The sequence below is a fragment of the Uranotaenia lowii genome, chromosome 1, assembly GCF_029784155.1.
Source record: "Uranotaenia lowii strain MFRU-FL chromosome 1, ASM2978415v1, whole genome shotgun sequence".
Classification (NCBI taxonomy): Eukaryota; Metazoa; Arthropoda; class Insecta; order Diptera; family Culicidae; genus Uranotaenia; species Uranotaenia lowii.
The window spans coordinates 138,880,788-138,894,673 of record NC_073691.1 but is presented as its reverse complement, the minus strand read 5'-3'; the positions used below and the strand labels follow the sequence as shown (position 1 = coordinate 138,894,673).

The 13,886-nt window shown below is 37.4% G+C and overlaps 1 protein-coding gene across 5 annotated transcripts in view; it reads right to left on the bottom strand.

The window, feature by feature from the left end:
- Positions 1-6,737: 6,737 nt before the first annotated feature.
- Positions 6,738-13,886, bottom strand: part of LOC129740271 (Y+L amino acid transporter 2) — a 65,528-nt gene continuing 58,379 nt past the window's right edge. For all 5 annotated transcript variants that reach the window (XM_055731879.1, XM_055731878.1, XM_055731882.1 and 2 more), the window contains exons 4-7: positions 12,011-12,381; positions 7,755-8,079; positions 7,574-7,698; positions 6,738-7,517 (exon numbers count right to left, since the gene is read on the bottom strand). In XM_055731879.1, the coding sequence (XP_055587854.1) occupies positions 7,178-7,517; positions 7,574-7,698; positions 7,755-8,079; positions 12,011-12,381 (1,161 nt within the window). In that variant the 3' untranslated portion in view covers positions 6,738-7,177. The remainder of the gene's footprint in view (positions 7,518-7,573; positions 7,699-7,754; positions 8,080-12,010; positions 12,382-13,886) is intronic.

Here is a 13,886-nt window from a genome sequence, read left to right as displayed (position 1 = left end):
GGTTTTGTCAGACAAATTGCACTCCCGCGGTCTGCCTCCTCTTTTGAACAACATCTTACTTTGTGAGAAACATTAGAATTTTGCTCACGGAGATATTGCAGTTAGAAAGGCCTTTTACATGGGCCTCCCGCAAGAGTCATTTTTGAGCCCACTTTTGTATAGCTTCCACGTAAGCGACATCGACAGTTTTCTCTCTGAAGGCTGCACTCTAAGACAACTTGCAGATGATGGTATAGTATTTGTAACAGGAGCTACAGAGTCGCATCTGCACAAGCCTTTACAAGATACTTTAGACAGATTGTTTTCTTGGGCTTTGGGGCTTGGGATTGAGTGTGTCCACAGAAAACGGAGATGGTTGTTTAGCATAGTCTTGCTCAACCTCAGCTTCAACTCCTAGGCAGAGCAGAAGAAACTTTTCTGACAACTTTGGGATATTTCCTGGAAGCTATAATGTTTTTCCTAACGGGGTGCGATCCTGAGCAATTCACACAATTGATGAATTCAGATTGTGGTTTAAAGCTTAGTTCCCCGCTCGTCTTGTTCCTACCGGATTCGTAGCGAACACCTGTTTTGCAGGACAGTCGTCCGGCATTCTCGCAACATGTCCCGCCCAGCGTATCCGGCCAGCTTTCACCACCTTCTGGATACTGGGTTCGCCCCAGCAAACATTTATGAAGGTATAACGCAGGGACAACAAAATTATTCAAACAAATATACCAGTTAAAAAGATTGTATTAAACTTACCAAAATAGCATATAGCTACACTGCCGTTCTAAGCAAGAATGTCCCATGTGACTTTTGAGTCATTTTCACTTTTTTGCTGGAAACGGTCTCTTTTAGTGTTAACTTTCGAATAAAAACACAAACAAGTATACTTTGTTCTGAACTTATACGAAATTTTCATCAAGGTGGTTGTCTCTATGTTGGTAGTTCTACGCAAGAATGTCACACTAGAGAAAATTCTATGAAAAATGCAAATTTTATCAAAAAATTGTCTTTAGATGAGTTCAAACTATTGAATTTAATGTTATTCACTGAAAAGAACACTAAAATAGAGGGCAGAGGAGGAGCGAGAAGCCTTGAGTGTTTTATTCAGAGAAATTTTCACTAAGGGGCCGTTCACATACCACGTGGACAACTTAGGGGGAGGGGGGGTATATGGAAATGTCCACGCTTGTCCACGGAGAGGGGGGTAGGGGTTTTGGTCATGTCCACGTGGACATACTTACTGTCTGAATCTTAAAATTACAAAGCTTTCCAGTTTAAGTTTGAACAATTAAAAACCACTTGAAAGCAAGTAATAAATATGATAATTAAGAAATTTAAAAATTTAAAAATTATTTTATATATATATTTTTTTAAATCAGCCATTCCAATAACAAATAGTCAAAAAGTAGTGTTTTCTAACTGTCAAATGAGTTTGAAAAAAAAAAACAATTTCAAATCTGTCCACGTGGACATCCTGGGAGGGGGGTAGGGGTTTGCCAAATGTCCACGCTTGTCCATGGAGGGGGAGGGGGGTGTCGAAAACCTCATTTTTCTGTCCACGTGGTATCTGAACGGCCCCTAAACACTTTTCGGTAGGCATTACTTACAGGATCCATACTCAACTATACATTAACAAAGAGGAACGTATTGCTCAAATTACGGTTTAGCATGTTTTTGGGAAAAAAGTAAACTACGCAAGCTTTTAAAATGATAGAAAAATTGTAGCCGTGTGACAGTTTTTCGTAGAACTAGCATCGGCATGCGTTCTGATTCTACGCAAAAGTGTCACACGGAGCATTTTTGGCTCTAATTCGCTGTTTTTTTCGTAGGAAATGTAATTTTTTTGGCAGAAAACATTGTAAAATGATTAACTTGAACTGTTCACTACGAAAAAATTGTCGGTGAATTTTTAGTTTGAGAGAAAAGTTGGAAATATAGCTGATATTTCAATCGCGTTTTTCTCGTTTGCACGTTTTTCCACATGGGACAATCTTGCTTAGAACGGCAGTACAAAAGTGGAGGCGATATATCTACAATGACAAGATTTCAACGATTCGATTTTCCAACAAAAAGCAAAATAAACAAAAAAAAATTTCCTCCACCGAGATTTGAACTCCAGTCCTCCGAGTTCGCAGTCCGGTATCTTACCACGATGCTAACTCATCAGTTGATATGTTACAGGATATAGCTCTATAGGTGAGATTTTCTTTTTACAAACCGGTCAAAGGAAGAGACCGGAGAGAGTGTCAATTGAAGGACCGCCCATTTATCGTAAATCAGTTCACTCAAATCGTAAATGTCGGATAGCATATTCTCAACTTTTTGGAGACATATTTACGAATTGATTAAACTGCTATCCGATTCATTTTTTTTTTGGGTAAAGCTTGTCGTAAATGAATGATAGAAAATCACTCAATACCAACGTGTTTGCGATAGTTATTGAAAATGTCCTAATATTCGATTTGGATTATCATTTCTATTACGATTTCATGTTAGCTGGGGCCGTAGAGTCGCGCGAGCTCGTGGTTCATCCTTCGCCTTCACACTCCGTTCTCCTGTACGCCGCCAAAGATGGTTCTTAACACTCATCGCTCGAATACCCCGAGTGTACGCAGGTCCTCCTCGAGCAATATCCAAGTCTCGTGCCCGTAGAGAACAACCGGTCTAATGAGCGTCATATACAGGTTACACTTCGTGCGAGGGCTAAGTCTTTAGAAATGGGACAGTTACGAATGCGTGTATCTCAAAAACGATTCGTTTGATCGAAATACTTTCTATGAAGAAAATTAAGGTAATACCTATTATGATAATTCATGAAAAAAATTTAAAAAAAAAACTATCGTTTTTTGTAAGAAAAAATTTCTACTTTATTCTTGGCATCTCCCAGCGGCCGGCGCACACTTCACTCATGATATCGACAGATCCCGGCAACGTTACACGATTTATCTATGTATCGTGTGACCAACATCAACGTTACGATGCTCCGGCGTACGGCGGCGGACAAACGGTACAGTCATTTGACATTATCCTTGTAGGCTGATTGTTTCCATCCTGCTTTGTCTTGTGGTAGGATATGGTATATGTTTTATTTGGTTTCTTTCAGACTTAAAGTCTGCTTCATTTAATATTGGAACAAATTCTTTTGCTCATTGTGGCGCTCCTAGTGGACGGATTTGGAAACTTTTTTCACCCACGTGTCGGGAAATTCATTACATTTCACCATGTATTTATGTCATAACACCAAACGATAGCATTTTGTAAACAACCGCCATGGAAGCCGAACGGAGAGATCAAATTGTGCACAGTTTTCTTGAAAACCCGTTGTTGTCGGCATCGAAGCTAGCTAAACAGCTTAAAATGCCCAGAAATACCGTACGGCGTGTTATCAAGCAGTACAAGGAAACATTGACGACGGCTCGGAAGCCGCATTCGAAGCGTCGGAGTGGAACTGTCGACCGGAAACTGCGTGGGAAAGTCATCAAGGCCGTCAAGAGGAATCCCAATCTTTCAGACCGCGATTTGGCCAATAAGTTCCAGGCCGCTCACAGTACGGTGCGACGAATTCGTCTCCGGGAAGGAATAAGGTCATTCCGAGCCAACAAACAGCCAAATCGGACGCTGAAGCAGAACAATGTGGCCAGAATCCGTGCTCGAAAGCTGTACGACCAAGTGCTGACCAAGTTCGACGGATGTATTCTGATGGACGATGAGACCTACGTGAAGGCGGACTTTGGGCAAATCCCAGGTCAAAAATTTTATTTGGCGACGGCTCGGGGGATGTACCTGCAAAATTTAAGTTCGTGTTTGCGGATAAATTCGCCCGCAAGTACATGATTTGGCAGGGGATATGCAGTTGTGGACAGAAAACCAAAGTCTTTCTCACTGACAAGACAATGACATCAGAAGTCTACAAAAAAGAGTGCCTACAGAAACGGATTCTGCCGTTTATTCGTGCCCACGACCGTCCAGTAATGTTTTGGCCGGACCTCGCAAGCTGCCATTACAGCAAAACGGTTATGGAATGGTACGCAACGAACGGGGTCAGCGTAATACCGAAGGACCTCAACCCCCCAAACTGCCCCCAGTTCCGGCTGATAGAGAAATACTGGGCAATCACGAAGCGGAGGCTTAAGGCAAAGGGAAAACTTGTTAGGAACATGACTCAAATGAAGAACTGGTGGAATCAAATCGCCAAAACGGTGGACGAAAAGGGTGTGCGTCGCCTAATGTGCCGTATTACGGGAAAAGTACGAGAATTTCTTCGAAACAGCAATGAATAATTTTTTTAATTTTTTTTATGAAAGAGTAAAAAAAATGCTACATTTGTATGAAAAACAAATTATGAATTCGTTAATAAATGACCCCCAAGGTTGTTTATTATTGGATAAGAGCCTGATTTGTGGATGTAGTAATACGAGGAAACATATCTTACCTAGGGTGATACGGTCAAAATTTGGTCAAGGGAAAACGCGTGTAAATCGGTGAAATCCTTTATTTAAAAAATCAAATTAAATTTCTTTTTCAAGTTTAATTAGTATAAAATTCAGGAAAAATATTCAGTTAGGCTTCCGCTTTTCCAAATCCGATTTGCCGGGCCTTACGCTAAACCCCTGCCATCAGATTTTGTACAGCCACCTTGTCCACCTTCTTCGCCGCAGAAAGCCAGTTTGCCTTGAACTGCTGTTCGTCCTTAGCAGTTTGTTGGTCTTCTTTAGGTTCCGCTTGACAATAGCCCAGTATTTCTCAATTGGGCGGAGCTCTGGCGTGTTGGAAGGGTTCTTGTCCTTGGGAACCACCTGCACGTTGTTGGCGGCGTACCACTCCATGGCCTTTTTACCGTAATGGCAAGATGCCAAATCCGGCCAAAACAGTACCGTCAATTGGGGCAACATACATAGTTTTTGATACATTTGTGATGACATAGCGCATAACGCACCAATTGCAGTAATTTTTTGTTTTGTTCGAAATAAGGCCGGAACAAATTTCAAATCCTTCTTTTGTCACTCAGAGTTGGAACATCGCGAGGGGGGGGACAATAAAAAATAATGCGAAAAACAAATAAATTGGAATAAATTGCACAAAATCTTGCATGCAAAAACTTGCATGTTATATCATTGCACAAAACCTATAAAATAATGAAATTTTTTATTGAAAGATTCAATAAAATCAAGAAGACACATGGTGAAATCACATCCATCTTCCAAAATTTATTTTTTGGTCTTGTAATCTTTCGGATACTTGAATTTTTTATCAAAATTTCCATGAAATACTTTATTTATTTCCCCCTTCGGGTTGTTGGAAATTTTGAAGGGGGGGGAGACAAAAGAAGAAATTGATATTTGTTCCAGCCTAAATTTTACAATTTTCTATCAAAAATGTTTTTTAGGAAAAAGTGTAATTTTGCTGCATACATTTAGGGGTAAAAAAATACCACAAATATTATATTAGCCTAAATCATGAAAATAAATCTTAGGATGGATGAAATTTGAATGTTAACAAACGCATTATGCTTAACAATCATATCCCATGTTCATTTTGTTGCCTTTTGCATCAGACTGGTAAGTGAATTATAAAAATATTTATTTAAAAAAAAATTGGTGATTGTCTGAAACATATTTTTACACCAACAATGTTGGTATAGGATAATGAAAGCCATATGAAGTTTGTTGGTAAAATCATTAAGCCAATCCGCCATACTGGGTAAAGTTTTTAAAGGCATCAAAAAATGTAAAAATTTTTACATTTATGCTCAATTTTTTAAATTTTTAAGAGAATCAGAAACTCTTTCAAGATGTTAAAAACTATGTCATTATCAATTTGTTATCATTCAATGATAACTTTATTAAAGTATATTGAAATAAAAATTGAATGAGTGTTGTGGTATACAAATGTTGCATCTAACCCTGCTTTTGCATGATGCCCCGTTTGACGGTACGGAACAACCGTGTTTCTTCAGGAAAGGCAGCAGACGTTTATTCAAACACTCTTTCACGTAAATTTTTTGGTTGACAGTCCCGGAAGTTAGGAAAATGCTGCTTTTCAAGCCACAGGTACAGATGGCTTGCCAAACCAGTTATTTCTTCGCGAACTTTGACAGTTTCATGTGCTTGAAAATATCTACTACCTCTCCCCTTCCTTTTGCCGTATAAAACTCCTGTACCTGAAGCTGCTTGTAGTCGGCTTTGACGTAGATTTCGTCGTCCATTACCACGCGGTCAAACTTCGTTAGCATCGTCGTGTACAGCCGGGATCGCGCTTTGGCGTCGTATTTTGTTTTTCATCGCGATTTGGAGTCACTACCTTCTTGTAAGTCGATAGTCCGGCTCTTTTTTTGGCTCAATACACGGTTGTAGACGATACACCCAGCTTATTTGCGGCAACTCGGAGAGAGAGGTTAGGGTTTCGCTTGAAGCTACCGGCAACTCTCTTTGTCGTCTCAGCGGCTTCCGGTTTTCGATTTCCACCCGATCCAGACTTCCTGGCTGTCGACAAACGTTCCCCAAACACTTTAATTACATTTGTTATGGTTGATTTGGCAACTTTTAGCGATTTTGCCAGCTTTGCGTGCGAGTAGCTCGGATTTTCGCGATGCGCGAGCAAAGTTTTGCTACGCTGCTCTTCTTCCTTGGACGGCATTTTGACAACTGAAGAGTGAATTCCAATATCAAAATAGGAGCAACATTCTACACACACACCTTCAGTACGCCAGCCACATCGGCGCTTACATTACAGACGAAAAAACATTATCACACATTTAATAGATCTTTATTAAGTACACAAATACTTGTAGATGTATATTACAACTATATGTAAAGATTCAACAATCAATAATGTAGCTTTATCATTTTTTGTATATATGTTTGTTCATGTTCAGATCTTACATCAATATTGATGATTGTAGTATATAGTGCCATCCTTTGCATTATCTGCCTACCCAAAAGCAGTTGAAATTATCTCTCACTAGTGTTCTCGAAAAAAAAACGCGTTGTATTTTGTGTTTCAGCCAATATGTCTAAACCTATACTAAAATAACTACAAACTAATTAAAAAAGCTTTTCCTGTTTCTCAAATAGCTAATGCGAATACATTTAACCTGTGAGTAAATGCTCCTTCTCTGAACCGAATCTATGACCATAAAAAATTGGAAGCAAAGTTCGTCCTTTGATGTTGGTGAAGCATAACCGATAACTTAGTTGTAGACATTCTTCTCGTCCACGATACTGGTTTGCATGTCAGACATTTCCCGGTCGTTTTTGCGATCGTGGTGGCAGTCCACGAAAGCCGCATTGAAAAGTATTTGGCAGCCTCGCTCAATCCAAGCCATTAGAAAGTTACGTGATTGTCGATTTTTCTTATTTTTGCGATCAACGCAGATGTAATAGACAGGCACTCCGGACAAGGTAATGCCTAGGCCGATTATGAGATTCATTGGTTCTTTAAGCGAAGGAAGCATCACCAGAATCAAACAACAGGTGAGGAACGTTATCGGTACCGCAAGGTTTACACGAATCGGTCGCGGCATATTTGGTCTGAAAAGGATAAAAAATCAGTGATGGACAAAGTAATTTCAATTTAAACTGCTTACTTGGCAACCCTAAGCCATAAAAGACCAGCTACGCAGGCTGCAACGGAGAGCCATAGTATTTGGCTGAAATAGTTGATAAGTCCAACAACATTAGCCGAAACCAGCATTAAAATAGATGTTGCGCACTGAAACACAGAATTTTGGTTAAGATCTATAAAACAATAATTTTTAAATAACTTACGGTAAAAATGAGCGCCGGAATTGGCGTTTGACGGTTAACATGCACCAGAGAAAACCATGCTGGCAGGTGACCCTCTTGGGCACCGGTCGAAAAGAGGCGGGCCGAAGTGAACAAGATTCCATTGACGCCTCCGAAGCAACTCATGGCCACGAAGATGGGTATTAGCCATGCGACTGAGCCAAACATCCGGTTGCCGAAGTTAACGGCCACAGCAATCGAGGCGAGGATGGCATCGCCAGGAACTACGGCAAAATATGCCATGTTGACGAAAACATAGATTCCGGTTACCATTGGCATGGCAATCCAGATGGCACGAGGAAGATTTCTGGAAGCATTAAAAAGATGAATTGAATTAGTGTTATTCAAACCGTGTGGAGTACATCTCTCAGATTTCCCCTCTTTTTGACAGATTTAAGCTTTCTTACTCAGATTTAAGCTTTCATCTCCTATGCTCTCAAGGCAAAAAAAAGCTTAAATCTGAAGGAAAAAAGCTTAAAAAAGAGATTCACGAGAACTTGTTTAAAAGATGTTGCGTGTGACCAACATAGACATACATAGACAAATCGTGTAACGTTGCCGGGTTCTGTATATAGGGGAGACTGGGGATACTTGATCCCCTTTTCTTATTTTCACCATATTTTTTTGGAAAAATTTAGCAACTCGCCGTCTTTGACATTTTCTGACAGCTTGTAACTTCAAGTTTCTGTGCTCCAAAAATTAGAACGATACTTGAACCTGTTGATGAACTAGAAGCATTTTCGTGGGAGTAAAAAAATTGCGATTTTTCTGAAGTTAGGGGAGACTTGATCCCCTATTGAAGGAGACTTGATCTTTTATTCAGGAAGCCCTAATCCTTGTATTAAAATCTAACAAAACCCCAAGATAGAATGTTAATTGACTATTTTGGTCATGTTTGGTCTCATTTCACAATTTATAGCAGACATAAGAAGAAAATTCTATAACTTTGTCTCAACGCTAATAACATTGCATACTTAAAGGCGCTATTTTTTATAACTAAGAAAAAATTAATTATTTTTGCTCTTTTCTTCAGACAATTGTTTGATTAATATTAGTTTTTGGATGAATATTAGTAATTTCGTAATCAGCAATCATAACGATCAACTCAGAAGAAGAATATGCCGTTTGGAAGGGGGATCAATTGTACCCAACTCTAGGGGATCAACTGTACCCATAATCAACATTTTAGAAAACGTTTTCTGAAAAAAGTTGAGAATTTTCCATTGCTTTGAAAATATGGCATTATGAAGTTCATTTTACGCTCAAACGATTGATACATTGGAACAAATATTTTTTTTCATAATTTTCCCATGTAAGGATCATTTTAAAGTGATGAAAAAAGATCATCAAGTTACATTTTGTGAAATTTTTCAAACAAAGTTCAATTACTCGAACAATTATGTTGTTAAAAATGTTTAAACTACAAGCATTGTTATTTTGCTCATTTTGGCACATTTTTCTAAAACATTTGATCTTTGTAAGACATTCCAGTTTCGAGATATAGCTAAGGAATCAAGTATCCCCAGGGATCAAGTATCCTCATTCTCCCCTATAGAAAAACCCTGTATCGTTGCAGGGATCTGTCTGATCATTGCAGGGGTCTTGCATCGTATGACCAACATCTATTTGCTAAGTGTTAGTCAATCTCGTTTTTAAGCTTTTTTTCCTCAGATTCAAGCTTTTTTTGCCTGGCAAAGAAACAAAAGCCAAGAAAAAAAAGTTCGTGAGCCCTTCTTTGGTAGAGGGACAAACAAGACATACATTATGGCATATTTAAAGAACTCATAAAAGTTACAAAAATAATAAAAAATCTTGAAAAACAAAGTTTAAGATCAAGTTTTAATAAATAAGATGAAATCATCTCCAGCAGCAGTTCTCAAGCTCAGCTCAAAAAAAAATTGGGTGGTTTTTGTTTTTTTTTATTCAAATCACCTTAGAATGATTAACAAATTTAAGCTTTTAAGAAGGTTTCATAATGATTAGAAGGTGGAATAAGAGAGTGTTTTTTATGCCCCCATCATTTTTGTAAAGTGCCTGTATCCTTAAATATTTAACATGATAAATAGAATAAATGTATGATTTTTATCATTAAAACTACGAATCTTAAGAGAGAATTGAAGGTCTCAAAACATACTCGATTATGTTTTATTTATGGATGAACTGCCTCCATAGTATGGCAATCCTAACTTTTGTTTTATTTCATAAAATTATAAAAGACTTAGATTTTTATAAAACTCCAGCTTTGCAATACCTATGAAAGTTATCAGTTTCATGCATTTTCAATGAAATTATACGGAAATATTGCCAGAAAACAGAAATTTTGTTCAAAACATAAATAGGCGCATTTAGCCCCCATGGTTTTAGATTCGGCATTCTAGTCAACAGTTATAATAAAATCGTTTTCTCGAAAACTGTAGGAGATTTCAACATAAAAATTACTCCAATGTATAGAAAACACGTGTATGTAGTTTTTGTACACATATTCGATGTAGAAGAATTTGAAATCTGCACATCAATCCATTTTATGTTGAAATTCGGCTCAGCAAATTTCTTAAATCTCTCGTTGTATGTTTTTTTGCGGTTCTTAATGTTATAAAAATGTCACCAAATTTAGTTAGTTTCCATTGGTTTTCATGTTTTTTAGATTAAATAGTTTATCAGCCGATTTTTTTTTCAAATATAAACTTATTATTCATTAGAAAAAAAACAATGGTTTTCAACAAGAAAATCAATGATTTTTAATTTTTTATGACATATGACATCGGAAACCCACAACTTTTTTTTACTTAAAATGAATCTTCAAATCAGCCAAAGTTTACCTGGAAAATTTCAACCTGTTTTTCACCATTTTGTCTTTCGGCTCAATTTTCAGACCCCAAAAAAATTATAATATTTTTTCTTCTTAATAAATTGATAAAATCATGTAGGTAGGCGATTACAAAATTATGTTATTTTTGAAAATTGTATTAGTAGTTTGTAGATACAACTAAAATAGTAATCCGGTTTCATATGACCCTAACAGAATAATTGCCATTTGTTAACCGTAAAGGAAGGTTAAGATAGTGTCGGAGGATGCAGGCAAGGTTTACTTTTTTGAAAAAGGGCATTGATTGGTAGACTGAGTCGATTTGAGGTTATTTTTGCATTCCTCAAACCCTGGAGTCTAAAACGCTTAGTTTTGGTTCAAAACTCATCCATAATTTTTGGCAGAGTTTTTAAGTAACGTTTAAATGAGTAAATTTGAAATTTTAGGTTTACATGGGAAAATTGTATATTTTTTTAGTGAAAATCAACATCATTTTTGTTTCTTCTGTGGAACCGAGCCTGTTAATGGTTTTTATACCAGTTTATAAATGGTCTAATGGAAATTTTCCTCTGAACAATTTTGCCGAAGACCCTTACTTTTTAACTTATTAGAAAAAAAAGTTATTAGCTGTTTAACAGCGGTTTGTCTTTTCGCATTGATAAACAATTAAAATTCAATTGCCATCACTGCTGGTGCCTCGCGAAGTATTGCATGAAAAGTAGTCAGGCAATACCTGGCTAGGCACCCAGCAGTGGTGTCAATTGAATTTATTGTTTTTCAATGCCGAAAGACATATCCCTGGTAAACAGCTAATAACATTTTTGCCTGATTCGAAGTTACGGTCTTCGGCAAAGTTGTTTAGCTGAAAATTTCCATAAGAGATTTGATTATAAATTGGTACAAAAACCAATAGCAAGCTGGGTTCCATAGAAGAAACAAAAAAATGCTGATGTTTCAGTACAAAATATTTATTTTTTCCATACAAACCTAAAAGTTTAAATTTACTCAACGTTTAAGCGTTGCAATAAATCATAGATGAATTTTGAACCAAAAATAATTTTTTAGACAGAGTTTAAGGAATTCAAAAATGACCCAAATCGACTTAGTATAATGGATTGATTCGATCGTAACAAGCTGCACCATTGGAAATGCCTTTAACAATATTTAAAACCTGATTTCTACAAATAATTGTAAGTTCAAAACCTAGGTACCTAAATCTCCTTTAGAAAATCTGCAAAAATTTTGACATTCGTTTTGACCGAAAAGAAATTTTTTTATGCTACAGGGTTTTTGAAATTCGACAAAAGTTGCAAAACGACACACCCTTATTTACATTATAGTCCAACTCATCTTCATACATTAGATTCGGTTAAAGGGAAAAATAGGAAGAATTTGTATGAGATTTACCTGTCGATGAACGAATGAAACTTACTTGTATGGATTTTCTAGCTCCTCGGTAACGAAGTTCAAATAATTCCAACCTCCGAAAGCGAACAGACCAGAGTAGAATGCATAGGCCACATTTGACAGGGTGTAATCACCCTCCCATGCGTTTTCGAAGTGTCCTGTTTCTTCAGTCGCCATAAAGAATACTCCAGCCAGGATTATCGAAATCAGTGCTGTCAGTTTCGCCAGTGTGAACACGTCCTGAATCTTCATGGCCCATTTGGTGGAAATGCAGTTGATGGCCGTCAGGAAGCATAGACATACCGAAGCTAGCAACCGGGCCGCGTCTTTCGGAGGATCACAATCCGGGAAGAAAGGTTTCAGAGCGTATTCTGCGAAGGTCAGCGCAACGATCGCCTGCAAAAAAAATCAAACAAATGTGATTACTATCGTGTTTGGTTTTCTATAAGGATGGTAATATTTGCATTAAGTTTTCTTCTTCCTGTATGATGTATGATGTAATCTTCCATCCTATGTAGCGTGGCACAGCCCGTTTGCAGCGAACTATCGTACATCAAAATTTGATCCGAATGACCTATTTTTTAACTTTAAACTGCCTTTGAGTGAACTATTCCAAGGGAGTGAAGGTACAAGTAGAGTAACTAGTACGATTCAATGGGGGTAGGGAAAATTTGTCTCCACCGAAAGAACAATCAATTGCTAAAATATAAGAAATTCAGCCATTTTGATGCGGAATGTTCCACAGGATGTGTATTAGGATATATTGACAGTTTTACACGAACACCACCTTAGCAGGAGGCCTCAGCCCTAACCTCAAACCATGGGAGAACAGAATCAATTTTTGAGAAGGGCGCACGATAAACGCGATTTTGCGGTACTAATATCGACAAATTCGCCATGTGGAAAAGCGACACACAGATGCTCGTGTTTTGATTTTTTTGGGTGGTCAGGGCTGCCAAGTGCATTGATATTTGGAAAATGATTATATTTTAAATTGAATTTTTATTGAAAAACGTTTTCATGAGTACTGAGAATTTGCAACTTTCCACTAGATTTCTATTAGAATATGAAATTAAACGCAACATTTATCTGAACTGAATAACAACTGTCTGTATCGCACACTTAAACGATGTAGCGAATTATGTGAAAATGTTATAAATAATCAGAGCATGCAGGCTATTATTTTCATAGTCAACATCAACGTGGCTTTTATTGATTTACTTTTTTTTTTGTAACAGTGAATGATTTTGCATTCGTTTAGAAGTTGGAAACAACTCTTTTTACTTTATATTTTCATTTTTTTTCATTTATTTTTTTTATGAAAATTTTGTAGCGGCCCACCACACTCCCCCACACCTAAAGGCTCATTTGAGCCCCCTGGTAATGGACGCTACTTGCGCTACTTTACCGAGCAGTACATGAAAATATATTTCAGATGTTTTAAATTCACCTTGAAAATTCATTAGCGGAAGATGGCTTATCTTCATCAATTTTATTAGAGACGCCCCGTAATAAATTCAAACGATTAGCTGTTGATTGTTAAAAAATTTAATCAATTCAGAAATATTATAATTAGTTTTAAAAAAAACTGATTTTAGTAACGCGCCTAGCATCACTGGTGAGGCCGTCAGCTCATCAAAGTTTGAGGTTATGGCTGAGGCCAATTTTTCGCCAATACTGGCGCCCGTATATACCATTATAGACGAACCCGCCATTTCTCAACGACATGTTAAGAAGGTAACTGCCCAGTGCACTCTACCTTCCACATCGCTTTGATATGGTGTCCGGATGGCCCTCCTTCATCCCCATTAAAATGATGAAAAAAATTTCAAAAAAAATAAACCTTAAAAAAATTGCAGCTATAACAGGAATAAAGAAATAAGAATTTAAGGAAAAAAAGG